This window comes from Ictalurus punctatus, chromosome 28 (assembly GCF_001660625.3).
Source record: "Ictalurus punctatus breed USDA103 chromosome 28, Coco_2.0, whole genome shotgun sequence".
Taxonomy (NCBI): Eukaryota; Metazoa; Chordata; class Actinopteri; order Siluriformes; family Ictaluridae; genus Ictalurus; species Ictalurus punctatus.
This window is the reverse complement of record NC_030443.2, coordinates 15,666,017-15,693,611: the sequence shown is the minus strand read 5'-3', so window position 1 is coordinate 15,693,611 and position 27,595 is coordinate 15,666,017. Positions and strand designations below refer to the sequence as shown.

General features: G+C 39.7%; 2 protein-coding genes across 12 annotated transcripts; one reads left to right on the top strand and one right to left on the bottom strand.

The window, feature by feature from the left end:
* Window positions 1-191: 191 nt before the first annotated feature.
* srek1 (splicing regulatory glutamine/lysine-rich protein 1) lies at window positions 192-15,389 on the bottom strand. 8 transcript variants are annotated; one of them, XM_047152049.2, is made up of 13 exons: window positions 12,599-12,733; window positions 9,831-10,243; window positions 9,179-9,307; window positions 8,734-8,849; window positions 6,558-6,716; window positions 6,180-6,358; window positions 5,882-6,012; window positions 5,660-5,774; window positions 5,452-5,541; window positions 5,188-5,316; window positions 4,997-5,068; window positions 4,766-4,889; window positions 192-1,711 (listed from the first exon to the last, which is right to left on the bottom strand). In XM_047152049.2, the coding sequence occupies exons 3-13, from the start codon at window positions 9,207-9,209 to the stop codon at window positions 1,550-1,552; spliced, it is 1,308 nt and encodes a 435-aa protein (XP_047008005.1). In that variant the 5' UTR covers window positions 9,210-9,307; window positions 9,831-10,243; window positions 12,599-12,733; the 3' UTR covers window positions 192-1,549. The 8 variants fall into 8 exon arrangements, with proteins under 8 accessions (XP_047008005.1, XP_017315383.1, XP_017315384.1 ...); XM_017459894.3 differs by lacking the exons at window positions 9,179-9,307; window positions 9,831-10,243 and adding an exon at window positions 15,138-15,389 and having other exon boundaries at window positions 12,599-12,732; XM_017459895.3 differs by lacking the exons at window positions 9,179-9,307; window positions 9,831-10,243 and adding an exon at window positions 15,138-15,389 and having other exon boundaries at window positions 6,558-6,713; window positions 12,599-12,732.
* Window positions 14,543-26,034, top strand: slc30a5 (solute carrier family 30 member 5). 4 transcript variants are annotated; one of them, XM_053676815.1, is made up of 18 exons: window positions 14,543-14,737; window positions 15,083-15,223; window positions 16,979-17,054; window positions 18,025-18,147; window positions 18,532-18,598; window positions 18,685-18,770; window positions 18,866-18,953; window positions 19,878-19,965; window positions 20,051-20,127; window positions 20,229-20,399; window positions 20,730-21,018; window positions 21,963-22,171; window positions 23,391-23,548; window positions 23,655-23,784; window positions 24,391-24,634; window positions 24,766-24,992; window positions 25,542-25,670; window positions 25,795-26,034. In XM_053676815.1, exons 3-18 carry the CDS (start codon window positions 16,984-16,986, stop codon window positions 25,963-25,965), a joined length of 2,328 nt encoding a protein of 775 aa, XP_053532790.1. In that variant the 5' UTR covers window positions 14,543-14,737; window positions 15,083-15,223; window positions 16,979-16,983; the 3' UTR covers window positions 25,966-26,034. The 4 variants fall into 4 exon arrangements, with proteins under 4 accessions (XP_053532790.1, XP_053532792.1, XP_053532791.1 ...); XM_053676817.1 differs by lacking the exon at window positions 16,979-17,054 and having other exon boundaries at window positions 14,549-14,737; XM_053676816.1 differs by lacking the exons at window positions 14,543-14,737; window positions 15,083-15,223 and having other exon boundaries at window positions 16,668-17,054; window positions 23,655-23,788; window positions 24,395-24,634.
* The last annotated feature ends 1,561 nt before the right edge of the window (window positions 26,035-27,595 follow it).

The following is a 27,595-nucleotide window of genomic DNA, read 5'->3' as shown; positions in this document are numbered from 1 at the left end:
AATATGTATTAGGGAATATTTATTCATTTCCAAAAATAGGTCAAATGTATGCACAGAATCACACTACACAGAAGAATATAGGTCAAGAACCATCACTTCCTCTTGATCATTTGAGGTTTTTTTTTTTTTTTTTTAAATTCATTTTTTAAAAAGTTTACTCCCCCTATGTTTTTCTAATGTTTTTTAAAAAAAAAAAAAAGAAGAGAAAAAAAAAAAAAAAAAAAGAAGTGAAATGCATCTTTGTTTTACAGTTCAAGAACAAAATACAATTCTAGGAAGGTAAATACGAAACACACATGGGCACGTCCTGCGATTAGACAACAATCCATAACAGTTTAAAAAGAAATTTTCCAGTGACTCCAGAACTGATTAAATGACGATGCAGAGAAGAATCACACGCGTGGAAAGAAATGCAAACGTTCCCCCCTTCTATTAATGTCACAACATACACTACAAACCTTCATTATTGAAATTAACACTTTTTTTTTTTTTTTTGCTTTTCTTATTTTTATTTAATCGTCATTTTGTCCTAAGGGTGTGCAAACATCTGTACTCAACTATATACAGTATACATACATGTATGGCCAAACTACATCTTTGACTAAACAAAACTATATAAAAAAATTTATTTTCAGGATCTTTGTAATGTTCCCAAATTTGGATGAGAATGTAGAACTCAAGTCAGTTATACATATTATATATACACACACGCACACACTTTTTATTATATATATTTGTGTGTGTGTGTGTGTGTATATATATATATATATTATATATTTTTTTACAGTCAGATATCACCAATTCTTCCTTCAATTTTAAAGACTTGCACATAAAACATGACGGGAAAAAAGAAAACCCAGCTGAAAAAATCTGACGGACGGTTTTAGTAACACTGTACAGTAATAGTACTGTATACCTCATCATTATTTACTGGTTTATGCAAAATACTGTGCAAAAAATACATCTAAAAAGCACTGACTACTAGCCTTGTTAATGGGTTACTGAGATAAATGCACAAGCTATATCTATGCTTTATAATTATACATAATATGTGCATCTTTTTCCCCAGGCACTTTTTACATACTATGTGTGTGTGTGTCCCCCGTATTTCCTTTAACATGTTATTACTAAGGTTATACTCCTAATAACTGAGGGCATTTGCATAACTATATCAATAAATGAGTGTAAAAGAAATGATCCCCTGGATTCTAGTAAAAAGTCAGGATATTAGATAGTGTGACGAGTATTGAGGCAGGTCCATGAGGTGCTTCATATCTAAAAATGACAAAACAGAAGAAAGGAAATAGAAATCTGGATCTATACACACACACACACACACACACACACAAGCATACAGGATATTTCAATATAGCTCTCGTACTATAAGTAGCACAAAGAAAAAGAAAAAAAAAAAAAAAAACAGTTTGAAGAATCTTAACAGCATGATTGAGAGAAAAAGAGAGAAAACACTGTACAAAGAAGAACATGAACATTTCAAGTATGTGAACCCTGGTGAAGTGTCGGCTCGCCGTAATTCAGTCAGTGGGTTTTACTCAGCTCTGGAGAAGTCCTCGCCCTCGTCTGCGTGCATGCTGCTGTACTCGCCGTTGTGATGGGCGTGAGGAGAAAAGTCTTCGCTGACACCTGATCCGCCCATGTCTTCACCATCGCTCTCGTAGTCCTGTTCCTTCTGCTTGTACCCGCTCTCCATCTGAGGGGGGGGGGAACAAAACAAAAAAAAAACAACATACCACACGCTGGTTAATGAAAAGCCTTTTTTCTACAGGGGTGCTGTCTATAAAGGAAAAAAAAAACCCTTGCTGTTATAGGAAAATAATCCATGATGGAGTAGTGTGAAAACGACATGAAGCGGAGTTACGGTTACTACCACCAAGCTGATCATTTCCTATGTATTATATTATTCTCCAGAGATGCACCGCTAAATTAATAATTAATGCAAATAAAAACTTGATTCTCTCCATTTCAACGAGTTGTTTCACAGTAACTGGTCTCAAACAGAAAACACATTACTCTAATTAACATGAACTCAATTCTGAAGATTAAAGTAAGATTTCTTAACTTATTGAATGTCATTAATTCATATCAACATGGACTGAAGTCTAAAAAACATCCTGTTAGTCTCACACTCACTCACCACAAACACAAGCATTTCAACGTCATCACTGAACATCAACCTGGTAATATACATCATCAACTTTTTTATATATTAAATTTAACTGGATATGAAATACACTACTCTACAAATATAATTTTTCTGTGCAACATATACTTTTTTGTCAACTCGTCTTCATTTAAATCTTTCATCTGTGTACTGGTGCTTTAATTCAGTTCGAGCGGCTGAATTAAATTCGAGCGGCTGAATGTTTTTTTTTTAGACTTGACGCTGAAACTCCTGCGTCACTCCTGGTGTAAAAGCTGATCAGTGCAGAGATTACAGAGATTACAATCTGCAGTTTTGTCATCATTCCACACACAAGACATCATCTTCACACACGGCATGAAATCGATGTGTTTTCCCGCCCTCTTTTGATTGACGGGATATAATCGGCCCTGATCGTGGGATGTTTTTAAACCATCAGCCGATGGCCCATAGCGTGAAAAATAGCCTTCATCGGCCGATACACCGGCGCATCTCTATTATTTTCCTATATAAAGGCGAGTCCCGAAGTGTTTTACACAACAATGATTTGTCAAGGCTTAAAACATTTAACATAATCGATGAATGACATTGTGTCGTCGAATTTTAATTTACATTTAAACCAAAAGCATCTCTCGCATCCCACATCCTTTTCCCTTCAGTGAACTCCCTTCACTGCCAGGTGAATTTTATAGATTTTTAAATTATTATTATTATTATTAATACAGTGGTGCTTGAAAGTTTGAGATAATAATGGTCTTGCATTTCCTCCATTTGTACACAATCTGTCTGACTGTGGATTGGTGGAGTCCAAACCCTTTACAGGACTCCAGCCCGATCAGCATCAACAACTCGACAGAAATCTCCTTTATTCGTGCCATGATATACTTCCACAAACATGTGTTGTGAAGATCAGACTTTGATAGATCCTGTTCTTTAAATAAGACCGCTCGCTCGCTCTCTCACTCTCACCTGATCGTAATTCCACTGATTGAAAACATCCGAATCTAATTTCACCTTCAAATTAACTGTTAATCCTAGAGGTTCACATACTTTTGCCACTCAGATAAGTAACACCGAATCATTCTCCTCAATAAATAAATGACCAAGTATAATATTTTTGTCTCATTTGTTTAACTGGGTTCTCTTTATCTACTTTTAGGACTTGTGTGAAAATCTGATGTTTTTAAGTCATATCCATGCAGATATACTGAAAATTCTAAAGGGTTCACAAAATTTCTAGCACTACTGCAAATCTGCCCTTTTCTTCGTGCTCGATCTGACCTTTCAGCTTTAGCTGGAAAAGCAGAAAAGCGTACTTTCCTGCGTAGGTGTCTCTCATGTCGCAAGGGTCATAATTCATAACAGCTATGCTATCTAGGCTAAATAGTATACGCCGACACCTCCTGTCTTTTAAAACCGATGAGTTTATCCGATAATAAAACCAAACAAGAAATGTTTGCTCCAAGGTGCGCTTCCGCCAAGAATAAAAATCTGTGTTCTGAATCAAACCGACGGATTGGAGACCGCAGTTTACTAGGCAGAAACGTTCTGACCCCGATTCCAGAGATAAAATCATGTTTTGAAGTATATCATCAAAGTGGTATTTTTCCTTTGAAGTAGACCATGACAGCGGAACTGATTGTAATCAGTCACGTAAGTGAAGATGGTGAACGTTATTTCCAAAGAATATCTGAAACGATTAACTTATTATTGCCTTACATCTAGAGCACCAGAGTCACAGATACTGCCGCATTATCCTGCAGGGTTTACTATGGTTTATCTTAACCTGTAAGGCGCTTATCTCTGACGGTAAGCTCTGGGCAATGAGGCTAACGACAGTGCTGAACATTGTGTGTTTAAATGCAAATTGTACTTCTAATAAACAGGTTTGGGGAGTCAGGATACAACAGAGCTGTAAGCTGTTAGTTACGTCAAAAAAACAACAACAAAGTAATCAGATTACAGGTATGTTCTGCAAAAAAATGGCAACACTATCAGGATTACAATTTTTTAAAAATTATTTAAAGAACACACACAGCTGATTGATTACAGTTCTGGTTCTCTCTTGGCAGTCGTGACTCACACGAGCAACGTCCTGGTGCACGCGCAAATAAATTTCACGCAAAGTTAATTAGGCAGAAATGAACACAAAGTGCTGTCTGAAATGCTTTTGTTAGGGTGACCATACGTCCTCTTTTTCCCCGGACACGTCAACTAAAATAGTTTAATTTCATTATGATGTGCTTATGGTCTAATACTGCATCATGTATGCGCATGTTTGCATTGCTTTAACCCCTCTCTGTAAGTCCCGCCTTCTCACACACCACTTTGTCGATTATAAAAGGCTTGCAGCCAACTATCGGCCAAAATTCCTGCCTCTTAACCAATAGCCTACTCTCAGTGAGCACGTGAAGGTGAAGCGCTGTTGTGTTCAGCGTCAAACAGTTGCTTGAACTACTACTCAACGTTTAAAAACCTCAATCAGCAGCCCAACAGTGGCTTTCTGGTGGTCCTGAGATGTGAAGGTACATTCGTGTGAACGCGTGCATATGGAATAAATCGGACTTCATACGTATGTATGGTTAGCGCGTGTATTAGTCTCACCTGTTTGGACTTGGCTTTGCTCTTCTGCCTGTCCGAGTCTCTGCTCCTCCTCCGGGATGTTGATCTCGCTCTCCACTCCCTACCGCTGTCCCGCCCAGGTTCTCTCCTCCGGTCTTTCTTTCCTCTGAGGGAACGAACAAAACATTAAACCTCCCAATATTTTACAGGAATACTTCTCGATCATGCCGTGTCCTTCTCGAGATAACCTGCAAAGAGCATGCTGGATTTTACCTTTTTGGTGATGGAGACCTTGCTTTCTTCCTTACAGATCTGGAGCGTGATTTGCTCCTCTTCCTGTGTCCCCTGTTTAAAAAAAAAAAATGTAAAAAAAAATTTAAAAAGGCTTTTTACCCCTACTGTCTTTTTTTTTTTTTTTACCGAGGTATCATTATCTAAGTGAATAAACATAACGTTTTGCTGACCTGCTGTTGCTGGGGGATCTCGAGGATCCTCTGTAACCTTTAAAAGGCATTCTTCCCTTTTTGTCCCTTCTCCTATCGTCAGCATCAGCCCCCCTCCTCATCTTCCCATCCCTGTCTTTCCGCCTTTCTCTAACAAAAAGACAAGTTAAAAGTCATTTTTTTACAAAGAAAGGCTTTGTGATTCTTTTCCAAGCTGACATTCAATCCTGAATGAGACAAGCCTGAGTGAGTACAATTCCAAGTACAGTCAGCGTTTACTCTAACCTGGAGTGTGAGCGGCTATATCTCCTGTCTCTGGAGTGTCTCTTGTGCGAGTCAGCCGTCCTCCTCCACGCGCTCTGAGACGGCCGGCCCCTTCCACGCAAAGCAAAATCAGATTAGATGCGTGGGACTCGTTCAAATATGTGAAATAAAATCACTGTTCAGAAGAAGCGTGGTCTGAAGAAGTGACACAAAAAGCCTTTAAACTCACCCGTGTCTGGATCGGGAGCGTTTCCGTTGCGAGCGAGAACGGGAATGAGAGCGAGATCTGGAATGGGACTTTCTTGATCTCCTGGATCTGCTGGAGGAGCGCTTTTTGTCCTCTACTGTATGCGACAGGAAAGACATGTCCTTCAACGCATGCATCGATTCTCAACACACAGGTTAACACAGACAGATTATACAACAATCAAAGCCTGTGATTAAGAAGAACCTGGCTCGATGGCTGCCGCTATGGTGGACTGAGCCTCTCTCACGCGCTTCATCACGTCCTCCAGTTCTTTAGCAGCAGCCTGAGGAGTCAGCTCCGGAGGCTTCACAATGGCGTTGTTGGAATGGTTGATCCTAATATTACACAGAAAGAATTTAAAGCTGATACAATAACAAGCAGGGTCACGTGAAAAATAATACATCCAATAATAATAATAATAATAACACTAACAACAGTTTTACTTAACTGAAACATCATCACAACATGTGTGTGTGCGCAGATGGAAAAAGACATGACTCACTTTAAAGGTCTGTCCCCAAACATGACTCCGTTGAAAGCGAGCGCTCGAGCCACACAGTCCTGGTTGGCAAACTCCACGAAGGCAAAGCGCGTCGGCTGAGTCTCGTCTCCTGCCATGCGCACAAACTTCACCTCGCCGACCTGCCTGAAGAACTCCAGCAGCTGGTCTGCCGTGGTGGTCTACAAGAAGAACGCTCAGAACGTTACTGAAAGACGTTCACGCCGTCTCGAGAGTTTTCACGGCATTACCGAACGTATTCGCATCCGGTGTTTGGTGTTATGTGCAAACGATCCAAAATCCACAATTAAATCTAAACGGAAACGAAGTCGAAAGCAGGGATATTGCAGACTGAATAAAAGATGACGCTTTAGTGGATACCTGAGAATTGAGATTGCCGACATACACCGTCCTGCGGATCTCGTCGATTTTGGAAGGGTCCACGTTGCCCATGATGGGGGGTTGAGAGGAGATGGCGCTCAGCGGCGAGTCGAGCCCGAGGTGCAGTGGGGCCCGTGCTGCCAGCGGCAAACCCAACTGCTAAATTACGCAGAATCTCAATCGTTACAAGTGAACGCAACCTTCTGATCTATTTCGTTAATTCATTCCAAGCTCAGACACCCTGAATCGATGAGAAAGTGTTCTTACATTTACAAAATAATCAGATAACTCTCCAAAACCGTTTACATGGAGAAACATCATCATCATTGAACTTCTTTAAACAGCAAATCTGGCTTTGTGCTTTTCTCCGATCTGGATTGCTGAAGAACTCTTCCCTATGCTGCGTTCAACTCACCTCGTAACTAGTAATGCACAGGTTGGAATGATGTCATTTTCGATCTTACCAGTGGAACAAAAACACCGATGCCGTCATGCTCGTCATGTTTATCAGGGTTTTCACTACCATGGAAACGCTTAGGTACAGTGCCCAAGGCTTTTCGTAGAACCGAATGAATGCAAAAAGGGTGACATATCAGAATGAATGTTTATTAAAAAAATTTTTTTAAAAACTGAGACATGGCTTGATCTCAAAGAGAACGGTAAGCTGGCACCAGGAACGACCTGCCAATCAATAAACAGTGTTTGGACGAACGTTTGTGTGATAGATGCTCATCACCAAGCTAATTAAGCAGCTGATGTGATATTTCTTATATTATCTTATATAAGATAAGCCTCGACAAAGAACAAATGAAGTATAAACTTTTTTTTTTGTTAGGGAGTATTTCTCGTGGATGCTAATGATAGTGAGCGCAGATAGAGAAAAGATATAACTAATTTGAAACTAAAGAAATGGCTAACCTAGCCATTAGTTGACGTTACATAAAGATCCCCCGAAAGAACTAATGTTAGTATCTCACGTGGCTTGGTAGCTTTAAAATAAATAAATAAATAAATCAGGCTGTGTTCATATGCAACGTCTTTTCCTGATGAAATCCGCTGGTCAAAGTGGGACCCAACCCCAATTCCAAAAAAGTTGGGACGCTGTGTAACGTAAATAAATACCAGAATGCAATGATTTGCAAATCTCATAAACCCGTACGTCATTCACAATAGAATACAGAAAACACTTACATTTCCTCCTTACACTTACACATTTCCTCAGTTGAAACGTTTGATATGTTTTCTATGTTGACTTGTGAAGAACATATGGGTTTCTGAGGTTTGCAAATCACTGCATTCTGGTTTTTATTTACATTTCACACAGCGTCCCAACTTTTTTGGAATCAGGGTTGTAAAATACGCCGTTCCAAAATGCAGCTGAGAGCGCGCCTAAAGCAGCTCAGGGTCGATTGTGAAAACACGGTCTAGTCTATAGGACTATTATGTAAAACAGGTGCTGGCCATTTCAAACAAGATGTTACATGTGATCACAGCTTTAGGTAGTTTCGTCCTCAGACACCTGTGGGTTGTGTGGTATTTCCCGCAACCGGCCATGACAGAAATAGTTTTCGCAGTGTAGCGTGAGAACTGCTCGCAGACAGCGATGCAAGACCTCGTCTCACGTAGTGCGAGTCGCCTCGCCTGCCTGCAAAATTAGCATTTTTTAGTTTTGTAAAAGAAGTTGTAGCATATTTTGCCATAAATTGTGAATAACTTATTACTTATTTGTGAATATATATCATTACATTAAGGCGATACATATTTATACCTTGACTCACAAACATTTTCATTAAATCTCTAATGTTACTTGGTGAAATTAACAGACTTACTTTCGACTGTAAGTACAATACGGCTTTCTTTCACTAAACATAGTAAGGATGATGGTCCAGAAACAATGTGAAGAAAAAAGAAAAACTTAAAATAATCCCCCCCCCCCCGGGGAAGCAAATATGTAAGTCTCTACACTGACTGATCTACAGCAAACGCTAGTATATACAGTATATATGAGGTGGCGTTTTGGTTGGAAGTTGGGAATTACAAGTTGTGTCAGCGAGTCGAACGCAGCGTTATCATCACTAACTGACCTCCAAACACAAACTTACATCATCGGAATTAACTACTGAAGAGAAGATATATTCTGAGGTACTTTGGTTAAAAAGGAGAAATATCTGCTCACGTTCTGCAGCGGGGCAGGGCTGGGGATGGGCAGCAGTCCTCCGCCGGGCATCAAACTGGGCACTGGGGCTGCGGGTGCCAGAAGGGACAGAGCCTTGGCTTCCTCTGGGATCTTTCCTACGGGGCAAGTGACCTGATGTGAGAGCGAGCAATGGAGAGCAACAGCACTTTCTCCCTTCTAAATGCACACAAGAGAGAGGAGATCCAACACCGATCATACATGAGCCTGTCACTAGTCCAATTTACTAGCACAGCTTTAACCTTGTTCACTTTACTATTGTCCTAAAAGTAGCATATATAAACCAAACAAAAAAAAATATATTGTCCTTTTCCTTCTTTTAAAAAAAAAAAAAAAAAAAAAAAAAAAAAGGAAATAAAAAAAAAAAAGAAAGAAAACTCAACACAAATGTAGAGAATGAGGTAACACTTTGTGGTATATAGGTCACCTGTACTGGAAACATAATGGGCATGAACCATACGATATCATGCATGGGCGCTTTTCTCCTTGGGGCAATCGTGTCGCAGTGTTGGAAAGGGTGTGCAACACAAGACAACCGTTCATGTTGGCTGCGTCACTAATAGCACACAGAACATCAGATACAGAAGAGAAGAACATTTTAAGTGTCTTTCAAAAATCCCGTCTCTCCCCCCTGTAAAAGTTTAACTCAGGGGGGGGAAAACATTAAAGCAGCTTCCTTTTCTTTCTATTAACTCTGCTAGTCTAATTCATTCTTGCATGCGCCGAGTGAAAGACTGTCTAATAACTGATAGTGTTGGGTGAGGAAAGCACGTAGATAGATTAGAATTGAACTGATTCAATAAAAAAAAAAAAAATTCTGATTCCTTTTAAGCAAATAGCCAATAATCTGTAACTTCCTTAGTTCTTAAGTAGAGGTTAATTCAAGTTAATATAGTACTCATTTGTGGTTATCATACAGGATCCTTAAGTCAAAGTGAAAGCATGGCAATGCCGACAGAGAGAGAGAGAGAGAGAGAGAGAGAGAGAGAGAGAGATAGAGAGAGAGAGAGAGAGAGAAAGAGAGAGAGAGATTAGACACAGAGATCAGAATTAATCGCCAGCCACGGCTGCCTGTGTACCGTTCAAATTCCCCTCCATTACTGGATGCCAACCTGGACAGCTTTGAGAGACACGCAAAAGTGGACAACTGCATAGGGAAGAGGAGGAATGGTGGGGACTTGGGGACAGAAGAAAAAAAAAAAAAAAGGAAAAAAAAAAAAAAGAAACAAACACAATGAAATATGCAACAGCCTCTTCGAAGAGGCAAGACACAATGTCAGAGAAAAAAAAATAAAAGAGACAAAAGGAAAAGAAACAGAAAAAAAAAAAAAAAAAAGAGACAAGGTGTCCATCTTGGAAGGTTCAGCGGCTACGCTCCTGGTCACAATCCCCCCTTGAAGGCAGCGTGGGCCCCAGCGGGTTTAGTGGCTTGGAAAACAAAGCCTTGAGTCAGGCTAGTGTAGTACTGTAACGCCTGGGCCACTCTAGTCATCTGATATGCACACATAATCAACACAGAAAAAACATACAGAAACCAAATTAATTAACGCAGTAAGCCATCCTGCACGTCACGAGGACAAGCAATGTTTTGTTGTGTTTGTTTTTCTTTTTTTTTCAATTCCAGGGACAGATCAGCTCATTTAGGATACCATCGTTTATTAACAACACTGCATACTTTTTATTTCTTCATTTGGGTCAAAAAAAGAAATAAATAAAAGGAAAAAAAAGAAAAGAAAAAAGAAACAGGTTGGTTAGATAGGCCTAGTTACTCACGTACAGCCATGACAGAGTGTCTCACAACATTACCACCACAACACACACACACACACACATGTAGCCTTTAATCATAACCTTGAGCGCAAAAAAAAAAGTTAATTTTTTATTTTTTTTAAATCACAGACCACCTTGCAATACAACCGGTCCACATAGACACAAACATTATTACATTTTAATTCTTGATCAGGAAAAAGCAAAAAGGCTTCGTACACCTACAGTGCTATGAAATAGAGTATATGTGCTTTAACCCATTAGTCGTGTTCTATAGCAGGGGTCGTCAACTGGCGGACCGAGCGCGGTTCAACGTGGTGTTTTGGCGGATAAACCCGGATCATACCAATCGCTGTATTAAAAATCAAAACAAAAAAAACCTATTTTTAAATGGCCGTAAGGTCTAGTATTTTTTTAAACACGACTTCCGTAGCAGATCCTCATTTCACCCGGTCCCGCCCGGATCACTGAAGTGTACGCGAACTCAAGCGAACCCCGCGATATTCGGAGGAGCTTGCAATTTTTCAGAATTAACGCGGGTTTTCCGCAGGTTTGTTCCGAGACGCGTCGCGTGACGTCATCACGACGCGCCTCTTCGATCCACGTGCGTCGAACATGAGTACAGAGAAAAGGTCGTTTACCAAACAAACATTTTAATTTATTTAATTTCGCCAATTCAAATAAAACAAAAAAATACATTAAAAAAAAAAAAAAAAAAAAAAACACAACACACAAAAATCCGCAAATTTAGAAAAACGCCGTAGCGAAAAATCACGCGCTTTTGGCTGCGACAGTCACAAAAAAAACTCGTATGGACTCTTCAGCCAATCACGTGCGTTTATGCAAATTATTTAGCAGAAGGCAGCTCATCAAGAAAGGGGCATTTTATAAACTTTTTTAACACAGATTATTATAATCCTCTGGTCTGATTAGAGAACTAGCACGGCTAGTTATAAATAAATAAACAAATAAATAAATAAAAAGTCAACGATGGTTACGATTATGACGACTAAAGCCCTATTCGGACTGGATCAGTTCCTCAGGGGGGACATCTGAAATAAGTTTTTACACATCTCCTCTGCCCAGACGGCAATAAAATGACCACAGGAGGAGCGAGTTTCTAGCGGGTTGTACTTTCGACGAACCCGGATGTCTGCGTCACGTGGCCGTACGACCTCGCTCCATTCACAACATGCCGTCCAATCGGTTGAGAAGACGCAGGCTCTCTTTTCACTTTGGGGCGAAAAGACGTTAAAACAATATTCACAAAATATACAAGACGCATCCGTAATCTCGTTTCACGACTCGGGAAGTGTTTAATATCTGGGCCACTGACACGTAGCAGCAGACAAAGTAAAGGCACAGGAAAATCACAAACGTGTATCCGGACGAGAATAAAGCGATCACACGGCCTCCGAGGGTGGAGGGAAAACAGTAAGTGATAATCTGATATCGGAATGGGAATAAGATCATAGAGGAGAACCTGTAAAATTTAGGAAATGACCCCAGGACCGCATGTAAATTGAATCCGGTCTGAATAGGGCTAAAGTTGACTGGACAGAAGCGAGTTTATTCACTGCTTCAAGTTTAAAAACACATCAACGTGATGCACCAGTGTGAAAAAACCCCCACACAACCATTTCAAACTGATGTCCAGCCTTAAACATCATTAATGGTTACGCGGTAAAAAGGAAACCGTCACGTCGCTTATAAAAACCTTTTGTAAACAAGGAATTTTACATAGCTGGATGAATTTGAGCTGAATACCCCTGTTATATAGAGACAGTGAATGGTTGCACTGTGAAATTAATGAACTACGCATAGCTGAGACCATCAAACATATTTTATGTACACACACACACACACACACACACACACACACACAAGCTAAACAACATCGACATCAAGTGTCCATTTCGCTATTACACAACTCAAGCTTCCCGAATATAACTCCATCCACTAAATATACCGACAAAACACAAAGAAAGCAAAATGTCAGACAAGACAAGTGATTCTGCAGGAAACCCTTCAAGCCTTCTGTGAATATAAGAAACAGGAACGTTACCGAGACGTTACTAACCTTCTGCACATGGCACAACAATTAGAGCTCTGTCAATAAACACAGTATTGGTTAAATGCTGGGCCACACCAACACTACTCGGCTCCTGGTACTTTATGTAACACACTTTGGATGAGAAGGAAAGTGGCGTGTGGCTGGAAAAGAAGAGAGACAACAAAATATCAGTCAAATATTTATTTTTATACGGAAGATTTTGATCTTTTTTTTTTTTTTTAAAAGCATAATTATGCATACACTGATAGATTGTGAACTAGCATATACCGAGCCCTTTAATAGGAACACCTGTACTCTTCTGTGCTCGTTCATGTAATTATCCATCAACCAATCACGTGGCAGTGGTCACAGAATGGTGCGAAAAACAAAAAACATCCAGTGAACGCCAGTGCTGTTGTAGCTGGCACCAAGAGCTTAGCAGCAGATCCTTTAAGTCCTGTAAGTTGTGAGGTGGGACCTCCATGGATCGGACTTGTTTGTCCAGGACATCCCACAGGAGCTCGATCGGATTGCGATCTGGGGAATTTTGAGGCCAAATCAGCACCTTGAACTCTTTGTCGTGTTCCTCAAACCGTTCCGAACAATTTTCGCAGTCTGGCAGGGTGTATAATCCTGCTGAAGGAAGTCACTGCCGTTAGGGAACACCATTGCCATGAAGGGGTGTACGTTAGTTATGTCCACAATGATGCACTATACACTATGTACTCAACCGTGTGGAGAATTAATTTAATAAGGTTATTTTTTATTCAGCATCGGAGCCTGATAGCCCCATCACCTCCGCGACGTAATTAATACGGCGACAGTTCAGTGCATGACGTGTGCAACATTCCACACTTCGTTTTTCCGGTTAATTAAAAAGTGCATCATCCGGGCATTTAAAGTGTACTTTTTCTATTTGGACTTTTCAGTGTGAACACAGTACTTGTACTATTTATTCTACAAAACGGCATCGAATAGCGCACGAGTACGAGAATTGGGACGTACTTTTGGTCTGCAACAAATGGCGCTTTCCTACCGCACGGTACGGTACAGCTCGACTCGACTCTGCTCGCTTTTTGTGGGCTTTCCACTGCAGATAGTACCTGGTACTTTTTTTTAGTACCACGTCAGGAGAGGTTCCAAGCGAGCCAAGCCGATACTGAATGTGAGCCACGCGCTGATGGAGTAGGGAGTCCTCCTTAAAGAGCGGTTCTGTATTGTGCCTGAATAAAATGTCACGTAATACATCCTCTGCGTAGGTAATATTCTGCTAATTGAAAATGATGCATCATTTATCTCAATACTGATAAAATTACAACAAAGGTTTCTGTCTTAGATTTTTACATTTCGCTTGTTAGCGATTTCCAATCGGGCGTTTATTGAAGTCGCTCCTGACGTGGCTGAATCTAACTTAGTTGTATCGCACACTACGGAGGGTCTAGAGCGCCGTTATTTTACATCCTTAATAGGCTCGGCGTTCAGTGAACAGGAAAGGCGTTTGGAGTACGGCCTGAGCGTGTATTTGTACAGGGCTTCGATAATGCAACATTATTCCTGCGTGAAGCCGAGTGGAAGATAGCACCCTTGTTGAGAGCACGTCATCCTGAACTGGTTCAACGAACATGACGATGAGAGCGAGATCAGCATACTTGAGTACCCTAAATCCAGTTTCCAGATCTGAATCCAGTAGCGCATCTTCAGGATGTGAAAGAATGGAAAAATTTGTCAACATGGAGCAGAAACTCAAAAGAATGTTTCCAGCACCTTGTGGGATCCATGCCACGAAGAACTGAGGCTCTTCTGAGAGCAAAGTCTGGTAGGGCGGTCCTACCTATTAGTATTGTGTTCCTAGTAAAGTGGCTTGCCAAATACTGTGCATTATTATTATTATTATTATTATTACTACTACTGTGTCTTAGCTGCGACTTCGTCTTATTCAGATGTGTCACTTTGAAGACGGTTCCTAACCAGCTAATTCTGCTTCCTTAAACTGTACCTCTTTAGACTAACAGACATTAAAGGGTTAAAGTAGTTTTTAGCAGCAAATTATTAACTTTTTTTTCCTGACTGGTGTGTAGATCATCTAGAAGCAAAAGACTAAAAACCTTACAGACTGTTTAGAAATTACATTTACTCAAGTCCCAATAGGACAAAATACCATATTTGGTAAATATGTCTTCAAGAAACAAGAATTACAAGAAACATTTCTGTATTTTATTTTCAATTCTGCTTTTTAGTGCGTAATTCAATTTGTAGTGTAGATAAATGTGAACGTTATATAAATATTACGCTAGCTACATGCTAACAAAGCTAATTAGTGTTCAATCTGTTGTGGAGAAATTCGTGTAGATTTTTTTTATTAATATTTTGTAAAAATATGTATATTTTTTTTTTCTAGAGCAAAAGCCTATGCGTTTAGTAGACTACTCCAGGAAATGTATAATTTAAACCACTTTTGCCCAGAACAACATACATGGCCCTATAGCTTGCTTGCTAACACTCTATGTACAGGCCTGCACATCCTCGGTGTTTCCTGATTGGCGTAGCCCAACAGGCATGCACTTACTCTGGAGGGTAGAGCCGCAACTCCTCGATATCTCCGAGGAAGCCGAAGAGAGTTCGCATTTGTTCGCTAGTGACAGACGAGGACAGGTTGGTAATCTGAATTACCGTGGTACTCGGCATCCCGTTCATTTCGTTCAAATGTTGTGCATCAAGTAAAGTTCTACATATATGTATATACAATCGCCCGGAGCCAGCGTGCTAACATGCTACACAGCATCCAGCTCACTGCACTTTCCCTGATGTGTCATTCGCGAACGAGTCGGCTCTTTTAGGTCAACATTGAAAGCTGACTCGCATTTTTGTTGTTGTTGTAAATGCAGGTGATGCCTTTACTCTAGCAGTGTCATTTATTAAACTGTGTAGAGAAGTAGAAATTGTGAGGCGTGTGTTTAACTCTCAGCTGTGTTTATGATGAGTTTATTATTATTATAAATGGACAGAAGCGCAATAACTAATGTAGTGATGCTTACTGTATGTGTCAGATATTAACAATTATTTCATGTTATTTGACTAATTAGAAGATAGAAAAACTATTTCATGCAACATTTCAGTCATAGATAGGCAAAGAATAACAATTTGGAATGTTAAAAAAATTACATTAAATGAATGAGCCGTTTGAGAGCTGATAGAGTCGACTCTGTAGGTGAGCTGAGTCGGCTCACTGAAAAAAGAGCCGAAATTCCCATTTGCTGCTGCCTCTGCAGAAGAAAAATCGGCGTTTCTGAATTGATGGATGCAGATCGGTCGGTTTTAATCCCGGAAGCCGTTTTGTGTGTGTTTATATGCACGGAAAATAAAATATATGTACTTTTTAATGTCCTGATTGAAGTAGATAGATAAACGATATAACGTGACATCTGCAGAAGTTCATATTAGTGGAGGCTGCTATGGATTTTGGGACATCCATCCATCTTCTTTACTAATAGAATAATTGGTTATGCTAGTCATATTATTAATACAAGTTTCCTATACACAGACAGACAGATTTATTTATGTATCTCATCCCCCATAGAATACTCTAGTTTCTTTGTTGGTTTCTTTGTTGGTTTCTTTGTTGGTTCCATCCATTTTCCGTACCACTTATCCTACACAGGGTTGCAGGGAGCTTGGAGACTATCCCAGAGAACTCGGGGTATCGTCAAGGCGGTGGGGGACATCCTGGATGAGGTGCCAACCCATCACAGGGCAAAATCACACACATTCAAACACTTGGGACCATTTTGAAATGTCTTTGGACTGGGGGAAACCGGAGTACCCGGAGGAAACCCATGAAGGACTGGGAGAACATGCAAGCTCCGTGCACATAGGGCAGAGGTGGGATTCGAAAACCCCAACCCCAGAGGTGTGAGGCAAACGTGCTAACTCCTAAACCAAAAGTTTGGGAACCCCTAATCGTTCACATGTGTAGATGAGAGTGATATGAGGTGGATATGGTGTGAAAGGACCAACCTGTGTGTACTGTACGTGTCGGCTGTAATTACACTCCAGTCCAATAGGGGCCGCTAAAACACATTGTTTTGTTTTGCGTCAATTCGACAAAGAAGAAGAACCTACGCGGAAGTGATGACGTTGACTAGCGCTGTAGCAATGTTGAGTCTAAAGAGGCAGATTGGATTTGTGTAACTTTAAAGCTGTTTGTAAACAGATGATGGGTGTTTCGGTATATACCGCTGTTCCGATATTAGAAGGCTTTAAATAAGGCGGAAGTCGTTGACTACTATTAGTTATGTTATTTTGTAGGCAGTGCTTTAGCTAGCCTCAGGCAGCTTAGCTAGGTAGCTAGCTCTTTATAGAGGCTACAAATTAAATAAAAGGTATAAACGTTGAGACATTTTCCAACAGACACAATGGAAGACAAGTACAGCAGTAATGTCATTTCAGGTGGAAAGCTGGGACGCGTTGAAGTGCCTAATGCTAGGTAAGCTAAATGCTAATGCTAACCAGGGCTGGGCAATATGATGAGATAATATCGATATCGCGATAAATTACGTCATGATACATTTTTTTTTCTGAGTTTTACCAGATATCGTGATGATAAAGCATGATTTATTTGGAAGCCGCTGGTTTGATGCTAAAATTTTGTACTTTTTAAAATGTAATTTATTTATTATTCAAATATATCATTGTAGGGTGTTTATTTGATTTTTTTTCAATAATAAACGTTTGTCTTTTTATTGGATTTTATCTTTATCTAACATTTTTTTTAAAACACTGAATGGAAGCAGCTCATATGATTTAAAATGTATCTTTAGTTAATAAAATAATTAAAAATATATAGTATAATTTCTTAAAATGATTGGAATTTGTGTGGGTTTTTTTCTTTGCCACTATATTTTGTGATATCACTTGTCTTGCCTTATTTATTTATTTATTTATTTATTTATTTATTTGGCAGCTATAAACTTGTCATGTGTAAGTTTTAAATTATTACAATCGTTTGTACTTTAATATTTTCTCCTAAACATGTCTTTGTATCTTATTCACTCTATAGCTATTTTTCATCGTGTTTTTTAAACATTTTATTTATTAAACATTATATTTATTAAACCTCTGGTAGCAGCTGGTCTCATGTTCTTGCTTTGTAGCTTTATGATTGTAAAATGTGATTTTATTTCTTCATTAATCAAATGGATTTTTGTTATTTGAAATTATTTGAATGAATGTACTGAATTTTTTTTTTATAGTTACAGAAAAATATATTTCTTTGAAATTATTAGAATACTGCTTTAAGTGGCTTATTTATTTATTTTACAAATATACAAACGCGTATAAGTATAACTGAACTCCAAATGTAGCTACTTGTACTGTGTAACAGAAGCAATTATTTGCTGTTCTTACCATTTTTATGTCTGTTGTTCCATTTTTATTTTACTTTTTTATTTTTCCAGATTGACCAGATACATTTTGTTGCTCTTCTTCACCAAGTTGTTGAAGGCTCTAGGAATTTTTGAGTCTTATGACCTCCTCAAAGTTGTACATATTGTGCCGTTTCTCTTCATACTCAAATTTGGGTAAGCAGTTCCACAGGACAGTGATTTTTCAGTGTAACGATAGCCTTCATGTTACAATGTACTTTATTAAATGTTATAACTCAGCGTTGTTGAATTCTTGACTCAGAATTAGTCAGCATAGACATATTAACCTTAAGACAGAGAAAAAAGTTTCTCTTCGGTTTCTAACCCTTATAACATAAGCGATACCAGAAACTAACTTGTTTCTCAGACATTCTACATCCTTAAATGTAACTAGAAATGGTTAAAAGTTTATAGCATGTTGTTCTTTAATAAATTAATCAATGTTAGCGTTATCAGATTGCTGTGGTATCAGAGGAATAAAGCACTTAATGTGTGTTTCTTCTTGTTACGTATGTAATTCTTTCCTTTTTTCCAACACAGGTGTGCGATGATTTTACTTTTCTTTCAAAAGCCCTTCTCATCAGGAAAAATAGTCACCAAAAGACAGGTACATACTGGGGAAAAAATCATCCCGTGACTTGTTTTGATCTTAATCGAGTTCAGACATGTTCATATCAAACGCTTCTCTTTCAGTGGATCAAAATTTTCAAGCACGCCGTGATCAGCTGTGTGATCTCTCTTTTGGGATTTTTTGGCCTGACGCTCTGTGGGCCGCTAAGGTAAACCCGTCAACCGCTGCTGTCCGTGCTCAATTCTCTCCCTCTTTGGTATACGCATCATGAGAAGAGAACAAAGCCTAAATTTTGTCTTACAGGACACTGCTGTTGTTCGAGCACAACGATGTTGTGGTCATCGCTTTCCTCACCGTTCTCTTCACCACCTCAGACGGAGGTCCCTCTAAGGTAAGGATGGAAATAAGTACGAGATACCAGCTCTCTCTCTCTCTCTCTCTCTCTCTCTCTCTCTCTCTCTCTCTCTCTCTCACTCACACACACACACACACACACACACACACACACACAGAGAGCTCTGTTACTGAGACTGTTGATTAATTTTCTATAACAGCACCTCTGATAGTGCCAGCTGAAAGGGTTATATTAATGCACTCCTTCTAATATGTTATTGTTTCTTTAGTAACGACGTGCTCAGGGACTTGTACGGCAGACGCTCCATATGAGCATATTAAAAATGTATGTAGCTATAGATGTGGTGAAGTTTACTGTAAGGAGATGTTTGTGTAGCGTTTTTTGGAAGGAGTCTCCAGTGTCGGCGCTAGAGGTCGTCCGGTTGATCACTGGAACTATCCGTTATCGGCAAAAATCCACACCGATAAGCTAAGAAGCATCTTATGTTGTTATAGTGTACGAGAGCGGCCTCTAGAGGAGAAATAAAAACTGACTGACAGTTTTGTTGTTATTTGAAGTGGTTTTTTTTTTTATATTAATTTTTGATGTCTCTGGTATTATTAGTTATTTGGATTAAAAGCATTACTTTTTGTTTCAGTTTGGATATATATCTTTTATTTACTTTAATATTTAATATATTTATTTCATTGAAAAATGTACAGTATGTTTTCATGGTACAGTCAGTACTGTTTTTTTTTTTTTTTTGTAATAAAGTTCAGCGTTATTTTATTTCCTTACTTTCTAGAGTTTAATAGCAGACTTATATATGTTTTTGTTTAGTCATAACTGAATGATACGAATGATTTTTTTTCCCCCCACCGGAGACTAGTGTTGAATTTGATTAGTATATCTTGTGACCGTTGTACAGTTTGTTACATAACAGCATGCCAGGATCTTCTGTGTTTTGTTTTCTTTTCATAGACGAGAGGCGCTGCATTCTTCATCATTGCAGTGACATGTCTTTTGCTCTTCGATAACGATGACCTCATGGCCAAGATGGCGGAGCACCGTATCCTACCTAAACACGTCAGATTCCACTGCGTTGTTTCTCTTCATAGCGTGTCTTACTTTGCCCTTAACTGTTTGACTCGCAGCCGAGGGACACCATGACAGCGCTCTCACCCATGCCTTATACACAGGGATCTCGCTTTTAGGTTTGGCCGACCATAAAGTGAGTAAAATATTCCGTTATGTTATGTTATGTCGTTCCTGTTCAGGTGTGGATGAGCGGAGACTGATATTTATCTCTTTGTGTGTGTTTTCTGTGTTCAGGGTGGAGTAGTGCTCTTGGTTCTAGCGCTGTGTCTGAAGGTGGCGTTCCACACACACTCCAGAAAACTGTCAGTGGAACTTGGTGGAGCGAAGCGCCTCTACGCTCTGTCCAACCTGGTCGCTTCTGTACTGCTGCTGCCCTGGGTGTTTGTGCTCTCTGCCACCACGGAGGTTCGTAACTGATCTCGTCTGTGTAGAAACGAGTTGATCAGGAGTATCATCGTGTTTGGAATAGGAATGTTAGAGGTTATATCCTGGAAGTACATAAAAGTTACACATGTAATGAATAGTATATTATTAGTTATTGTACCTCAGTGTTTACAAAATTCTCATATCTGATTGGCCAGAAAGTGTTGATTACATTCCTATATCAGCTCTTACTATATTTTATTATTATTATTTATTTACAAGATATGTTTGTTTCACCATCCACTAGAATATTTATTTATTTATTTATTTATATTTATATATTTATATTGACGACTTTCCTAAAATTCCCAGAGCAAGGTGGAGTCATGGTCCAGCCTGGTCTTGCCCTTCTCCATGATCGTCTTCTCCGTGATGATCCTGGACTTCTATGTGGAGTCTATCTGCATGACAAAGCTCGAGGCCCCACGCTGCGCCCGCTACAGCTCCTACTTCCTGTTCTTCAGCGGCCTGTTTCTGGCCAACTTCTGGACCCACCCGCTGACGGACCAGCTGCGGCCCATTAGGACGGGCGGCCAGCAGTCCAGCACTGAGCATGTGCTGTCCGGAGGAGTGCTGGTCAGCGCCTGCTTCTTCATCATGTGTAAGTTACACGCCTAACACTTTCAAACCACAATTCTAAACCCGGCGTCTGCTTGAGTAAGAGTGACAGTGGGGGGAAAAAAATTATTATTATTTTTTTTAACATTTCCTGGTGCAGGAATCTTTGGAATATTGTCTCTGTGTAGTTCCAGATGTTCTCATCGTGTCCACCTAGGTTTCCATAGAGTTCTCTGGTTTCCTCCCACTTCCCTAAAACACACCAGGGGTATTAAATCAAGACATGCTTATGAACATAAAAGGAAAGTTTTTACATTAGAGGTTCATCGGTAACCTGCGTTTCTTTGCAACGTGTCCGAATAGAAAATGTAAAAAGCTCTTTTGACTGGGCGTTAATACTAACAGGTTAACACATTTAGCTTTGTATACGTTTCAAGCGTACGGCACAATATGGTGAACAGATCAGCGATTCCTCTGTTTTGTTGAATGTTTTGTTATTTTTTTTGTGCTGAATTAGTTCTGGTTCATCCTGAATATGGAGAAAGGGGAGGAGCTGGAAATGGATCAGACCATTCGCTGGTCAGACGTGAATTTGAAAATACTAGCTAGAACTTTGGTAGTGTTTGATAACATTGCGTTAGTTTTGGATACGAAGGGAAAGTCAAAGTCCTGTTTATCGGCTGCTTTTATATGGTCACGTGAACCGTCCGCATCGTGTAGGAAACCTCGTCACCACCCGAGCGTGTCCTGTTTGCACGTTTATCTGCGTGTGGTCGAAAACGTATTCAATCAAGTTGTGAACAATCCTGGATTTGGATTACGACGTGAACCGTGTCATAAATCCATGTCATCCAGTCGAAAAGCAGCGTTACAGGCCAGTAACTATTATCCCACGTGACCATATAGAAACACTATTAGCAAATATTATTCCTGAACCTGATGCACAGTTCATGTTTTTTTTTTCCTGCGTGTGCGTCCGTTTTGCAGCCGACAGCATCCTGTCCTCTCCCTCTAAGAAAGGACAGAAGGGAACGCTGGTGGGATATTCGCCTGAAGGGACTCCTCTGTATAACCTGATGGGCGATGCGCTGCAGCACAGCTCTCAGTCCCTCCCTCGCTTCATCAAAGACTCGCTCAAGCAGATCCTCGAGGAGTACGATTCCCGACAGATCTTCTACTTCCTGTGCCTCAACTTGGTAAGGGGTTTAATCATGAATCAGTGAAATATGAGCTTTTTAAAGGAATACTCCAGTGTTTATTCAGCCTGCTGTCTATCCACTGCATCAGTAGGATATGTACAATACTGTATTGTACACGGGGCGACTGTGGCTCAGGTGGTAGAGCGGGTTGTCCACTAATCGTAGGGTTGGAGGTTTGATTCCCGGCCCACATGACGCCACCTGCCGAAGTGTCCTTGGGCAAGACACTGAACCCCAAGTTGCTCCCGATGGCAAGTTAGCGCCTTGCATGGCAGCTCTGCTACCATTGGTGTGTGAGTGTGTAAAGCGCTTTGGATAAAAGCGCTATACAAGTGCGCCATTTACCACATATGCATCCCTGTATTGAGAAAAGAACCTAAAACCTGAAGTTCACATCGCTTGTAGTGTGTCACGCTATAATACATATACACTACCGGTCAAAAGTTTGTGGACACTCGACTGAAATGATTCTCATGATCTTAAAAGCTTTTGATCTGAAGGTGTGTGATTAAATGTTTGAAATCGGTGTTGTAGACAAAAATATAATCGTGCCGACGTATTCATTTCTTTCATTAGAAAACTAACATTTTATTTAGAAAAAAATATATATTCCGAAAAGCAGCCGATAAGAGTCCAGTGTCAGTGTGAACTCCTTTAATACTGTTTAAAAAGCATCTCAGGGAAACTCCTCAAGAAAACGCCAAGAATACAGTTCTGGAAATTCTAGACAAAAAGGGCGTTGACTTTGAAGATGCTAAAATACTAAATTATTTTGATTTATTTTGGATTTTTTTTTTTTTTTATCACAACACAATTCACATAGTTCCATTTGTGTTACTCCAGAGTTTTGATGACTTGATTATTATTCTAAACTGTGGAAAATGGGTGTCTAAACTTTTGACAGGTAGTGGATACACCAGTTTTGTTAAAAATATACAAAATATATCAAATACATCAGTTTGATTTACGCTAGGCTTAGCAAATTGGCTGTACTCGCTACTTCCTTCCCAAAGTTCTTGTCTTTATTAATAACACAAGAAAGACACTGGAGTATTCCTTTAATATTGCTTTGTATGAATGAAATATATTTGAATTCTGTATTTTACTGGTCAGTAGATGAATAGTTTTAAGTAACATTTCAGACACAAAGTGTTGACAGTACTGAAGAATTCTGTACGAGTAACAATGCTGTAACACTTTTGTTTTGTTTTTTAAGGCCTTCACATTTGTGGAGCTGTTCTATGGAGTGTGGACCAACAGCCTTGGTCTGATCTCTGATGGCTTCCACATGCTGTTTGACTGCTCAGCTTTGGTACTCGGACTCTTCGCTGCCCTCATGACCAGATGGAAAGCGACAAGGATATACTCTTATGGGTGCGACTTGTTTTGTATCTGAATGGTTGGATTTATAGGCTTTGTAAAAACGCCGTAGATTTATACTGGCATGGTGCTGATATTTTGTATAAAATGTATTTTTTAGGTATGGCCGTGTTGAGATTCTTTCTGGGTTCGTTAACGGCATGTTCCTCATGGTCATAGCCTTCTTCGTGTTTGTGGAGTCGCTCTCCAGACTGATCGACCCTCCCAACATCAACACCGTCATGCTAGCGGCAAGTGTTTGATTGATTTAAAAAATAATAATAATAATTTTATTTATTGTAGAACTAGTCGTCTGTGGTAGAGGTCGACCGATTTGATCGTTATTGCCAAAAATCCACACCTATAGTTTTTCCGGGTTGCGACTGAGAAGGGTGCGCTGTCGTTATACCGTACAACAGCGCCCTCTAGAGGTGAATTAAAAATTCACTGACAAATTTAGAAGTTTTTTTGGTTCATTTTGGATGTCTCTTTTGATTTGTTATTTGGAGTGTTATGTTTTGGTTCAGTTTGGATCTGTATCTTTTATTTACTTTAGTATTTATTAATAGTCAATATATTTAATATTTATTTCATTTATAAAAGTACAGTATATTCTCATGGTACAGTCCGTACTGTTTATTTTTGTAGTAAAGTTCAACTTTGCATTTATTTCCCAAGTTGTAATATCATCACAAAATCAATTGTAAAAATTATTCAATAATTCTGTTCTGTTACAGGTTATTGATAGAGGTTCTGAGAAGTCAGAAATGATCAAATTGATTTTGACCATTTTATAAACTGGCACCCCCTTGTATATAGATCTGACTTTCATTTGTGCTTTTCTGCTCTCTCAACAGCCAGTATCTGTGGGCGGCCTGATCGTGAACCTTTTGGGCATCTGCGCTTTTAGCCACGCCCACTCCCATGGGGCATCAAAGAGCGCCTGTTCAAGTCATGAGCATGGCCACTCGCACCATGGTCATGCCCACGGAGACCACGGACATGGAGGTCATGGGCACAGCCACGGTGGTCACGGTCACTCTCATTCCCATGGGCACGCCCACGGCTCTGGAGGAAGAGGCATGAACACTAACATGAGAGGTAGCTGCATATAATGTGATCATGATAATTTGTTTTTGTTTTTGTTTTTTGTGAGAATTCTTTGGCCTGACAGTATTTTTACGTTCGTTAACTGTGACCGATGCTGATACATGTTCACTGAATGGTTTCAGGAGTCTTCCTGCATGTGCTGGCTGACACACTGGGCAGCGTCGGAGTCATTATATCTACAATTCTGATCAATCAGTTCGGCTGGCTGATAGCAGACCCCATATGCTCTTTGTTCATTGCCGTCCTCATCTTCCTCAGTGTCATCCCGCTGCTGAAGGACGCTTGTGAAGTTCTTTTACTGAGAATTCCACCAGAACACGAGAAGGAGCTTAACTTTGCCCTTGAAAAGGTAGTGTTTGTGGAGTAGGTCACGTGGGAGACATAAAATAAAAACTAAAGCGGTTATGTCGATTATTTTAAAAATAAAACCTGCATGTGGGGAAAGTACTGAGCATGAGATAATGTCATTTTATTGGCCTGCCACCCAAACACTGTCGAGGGTGCCAATACTTTTATCTTCTTTAAGAATGTTGGCTTGTTTGGTGAGTTGTTTTGTTTGTTTGTTTTGCCTAAATAGGAATTGAAACTAGTATTATTAATTAAATAAGAAATACAACATAATGGGGAGTGCTGTTTTAGAAAAATAATCAATGCTAGGGTGAGGTGATGCGATTGGATGTGTTAAAATGAATGCGTTAATATAAACCTTGCAGTGCAACTACTGTCAAAGCTGCTGTTACAGAATCAATCAATACCTTCCGACCAATCAGATTCATGAATTCGAAAGCATTGTGGTATAAGAGCATGAATACTAATAGTAAAATTTACGCATTACGGTATTGTTTATGGCAGGCAGTAAACTTAAAATCTGCTCAAACTCCTTTCATTTTCTTTCCAGATTCAAAAAATTGAAGGCGTCTTGTCTTACCGTGACTCGCACTTCTGGAGGCATTCTGCTAACGTCCTTGCCGGCACCGTTCACCTACAAATCATGTCCGATGTTGTGGAGCAGAGAATTATTCAGCAGGTCTGATCAAATCTTTCCTTGGAACTGCATTGCTTTAAAACTGTGTTCTGAAATAACCTGGCTTGTCCTACTCGTAGTCGATGTTTAAACAGTGCTGGTATTGATGTTGTTTATTTTTGATCAGGTGACTGCAGTTCTGAAGGATGCGGGTGTGAATAATCTGACCATCCAGGTGGAGAAGGAAGCTTATTTCCAACACATGTCAGGCCTTAGCACAGGATTCCATGAGGTTCTGGCAATGACACAGCAGATGGAGTCGATGAAATATTACAAAGATGGCACATGTATTCTGTAAAGATGTATTATGTAAATGTGTGTGTGCGTGTGTGTTTGTGTTCTTTGTAAATAAAACTTTTAAGAAATAGTTCTAAGTCGTTCATTTCAGAAAATAAACTCATGGTCTTCTGATAACTCATTTACATCTCAGAAGATGTATTAATTTCCCAAAGTTAAACATTTTAATAAAGTTATTAGAGTTGTACAGGAGCATAAAGACACCTGGTGTGAAAGAACCCACAAGCCTGTAGTATTTCATGCACTCAAAGGACATCCACTTAAAATGAGCCTGAAGCACATTGAGAACAGGTTTTATAGGCATTATTGTCCTTCCCATGTGACTGAAAGCATATATGTGCAGGTAATTTTTGAAATAAGGCTTTTTAAATAGGTACCAGTGCAGGTCTCTTGTTCTGCTGAGAAGGTCAGTCCATTTATCTATATAAAGCACGGATCAGGATTACATTCATTACCTGTTGCTGTTCAAGAACCTGACTGCTGCATGATAAACAGCATTAAGAGGTTCAGCTTGAAGGTGAAATACAGCTCTGTGGTGATGAACAGAAAGGAATATTGCCTCGGTTACACGTTATCTGCAGAACACCGGGAACAAGCACTTCTATACCTGAAACACTGGAACCAGCACTACACCAGAGTTATCCAAGCATGAGTCTGTCCACGCATCTGGCAGCCATCTTGGAAGTGCTCCTGGCTAGTTATACAAGTCAAGTCCAGGCTCCTATCTACTTAAAAATGGTCTCTGTAAACCTGACACGATGATGGTTCAAAACATGGATTTGAAATGGCTGTTAAACTCACACAAAATGGAAATACATATATACTGGTTACATGCATTTGCCTGTTTACCTTTACACCTGTACACAACTCTTGTATGTATTGTGTATTAATTATATTGTTTATTGTACCTATTTTTAACACCGCTTGTCCTTTTTAAAAAAACAAAACAAAACAAAAAAAAAAAACATTTGTACATTATGTCCTGTTGTGTGTGTACACTCCATGTATGTACCAGACGCACATGTAAACTGGAAACAAGTTTCTTGTGTGTGTGGACACCAATAAGGCTGTTTCTGATTTCTGATTCTGAGTTCTGAAAATGGTGTAAGACCAGCGCACTCTGGTTTCATCGCAACATCCAAAAACATGCCAGTAAGTGGATTGGCAATGCAAATGAATTAATGTACTGTGGTATAAGAGGAACAAAACACTTTGAGGAGTGCTGTTATTGGAAAAATCCATCCAAAAATCCATTCTCCATAACACTTATCCTACAGTGTCGCAGTGAAGCTTGGGGCCTATCCCAAGGAGGTGGGGGAAACCCTGGACGTGGTGCGAATTCACACACTATGGACAATTTGGAAATGCCAATCAGCCTACAATGCATGTCTTTGAACTGAGGAGGAAACCAGAGTACCCAGAGGAAACCCCTGAAGCACAGGGAGAATATGCAAACTCTGTGCACACAAGGGTTCAATCCCTGGACCTTGGAGGTGTGAAGTAAGCACGCTGACCACTAAGCCAAGGCGCTCCATGTTATTGGAAAAATAACCGACTAAACCTTGCATCGATTATTTTCCTATAAGAGCATGCACAGGTCTGTTGAATAACATAACATCATACAAAAAAAA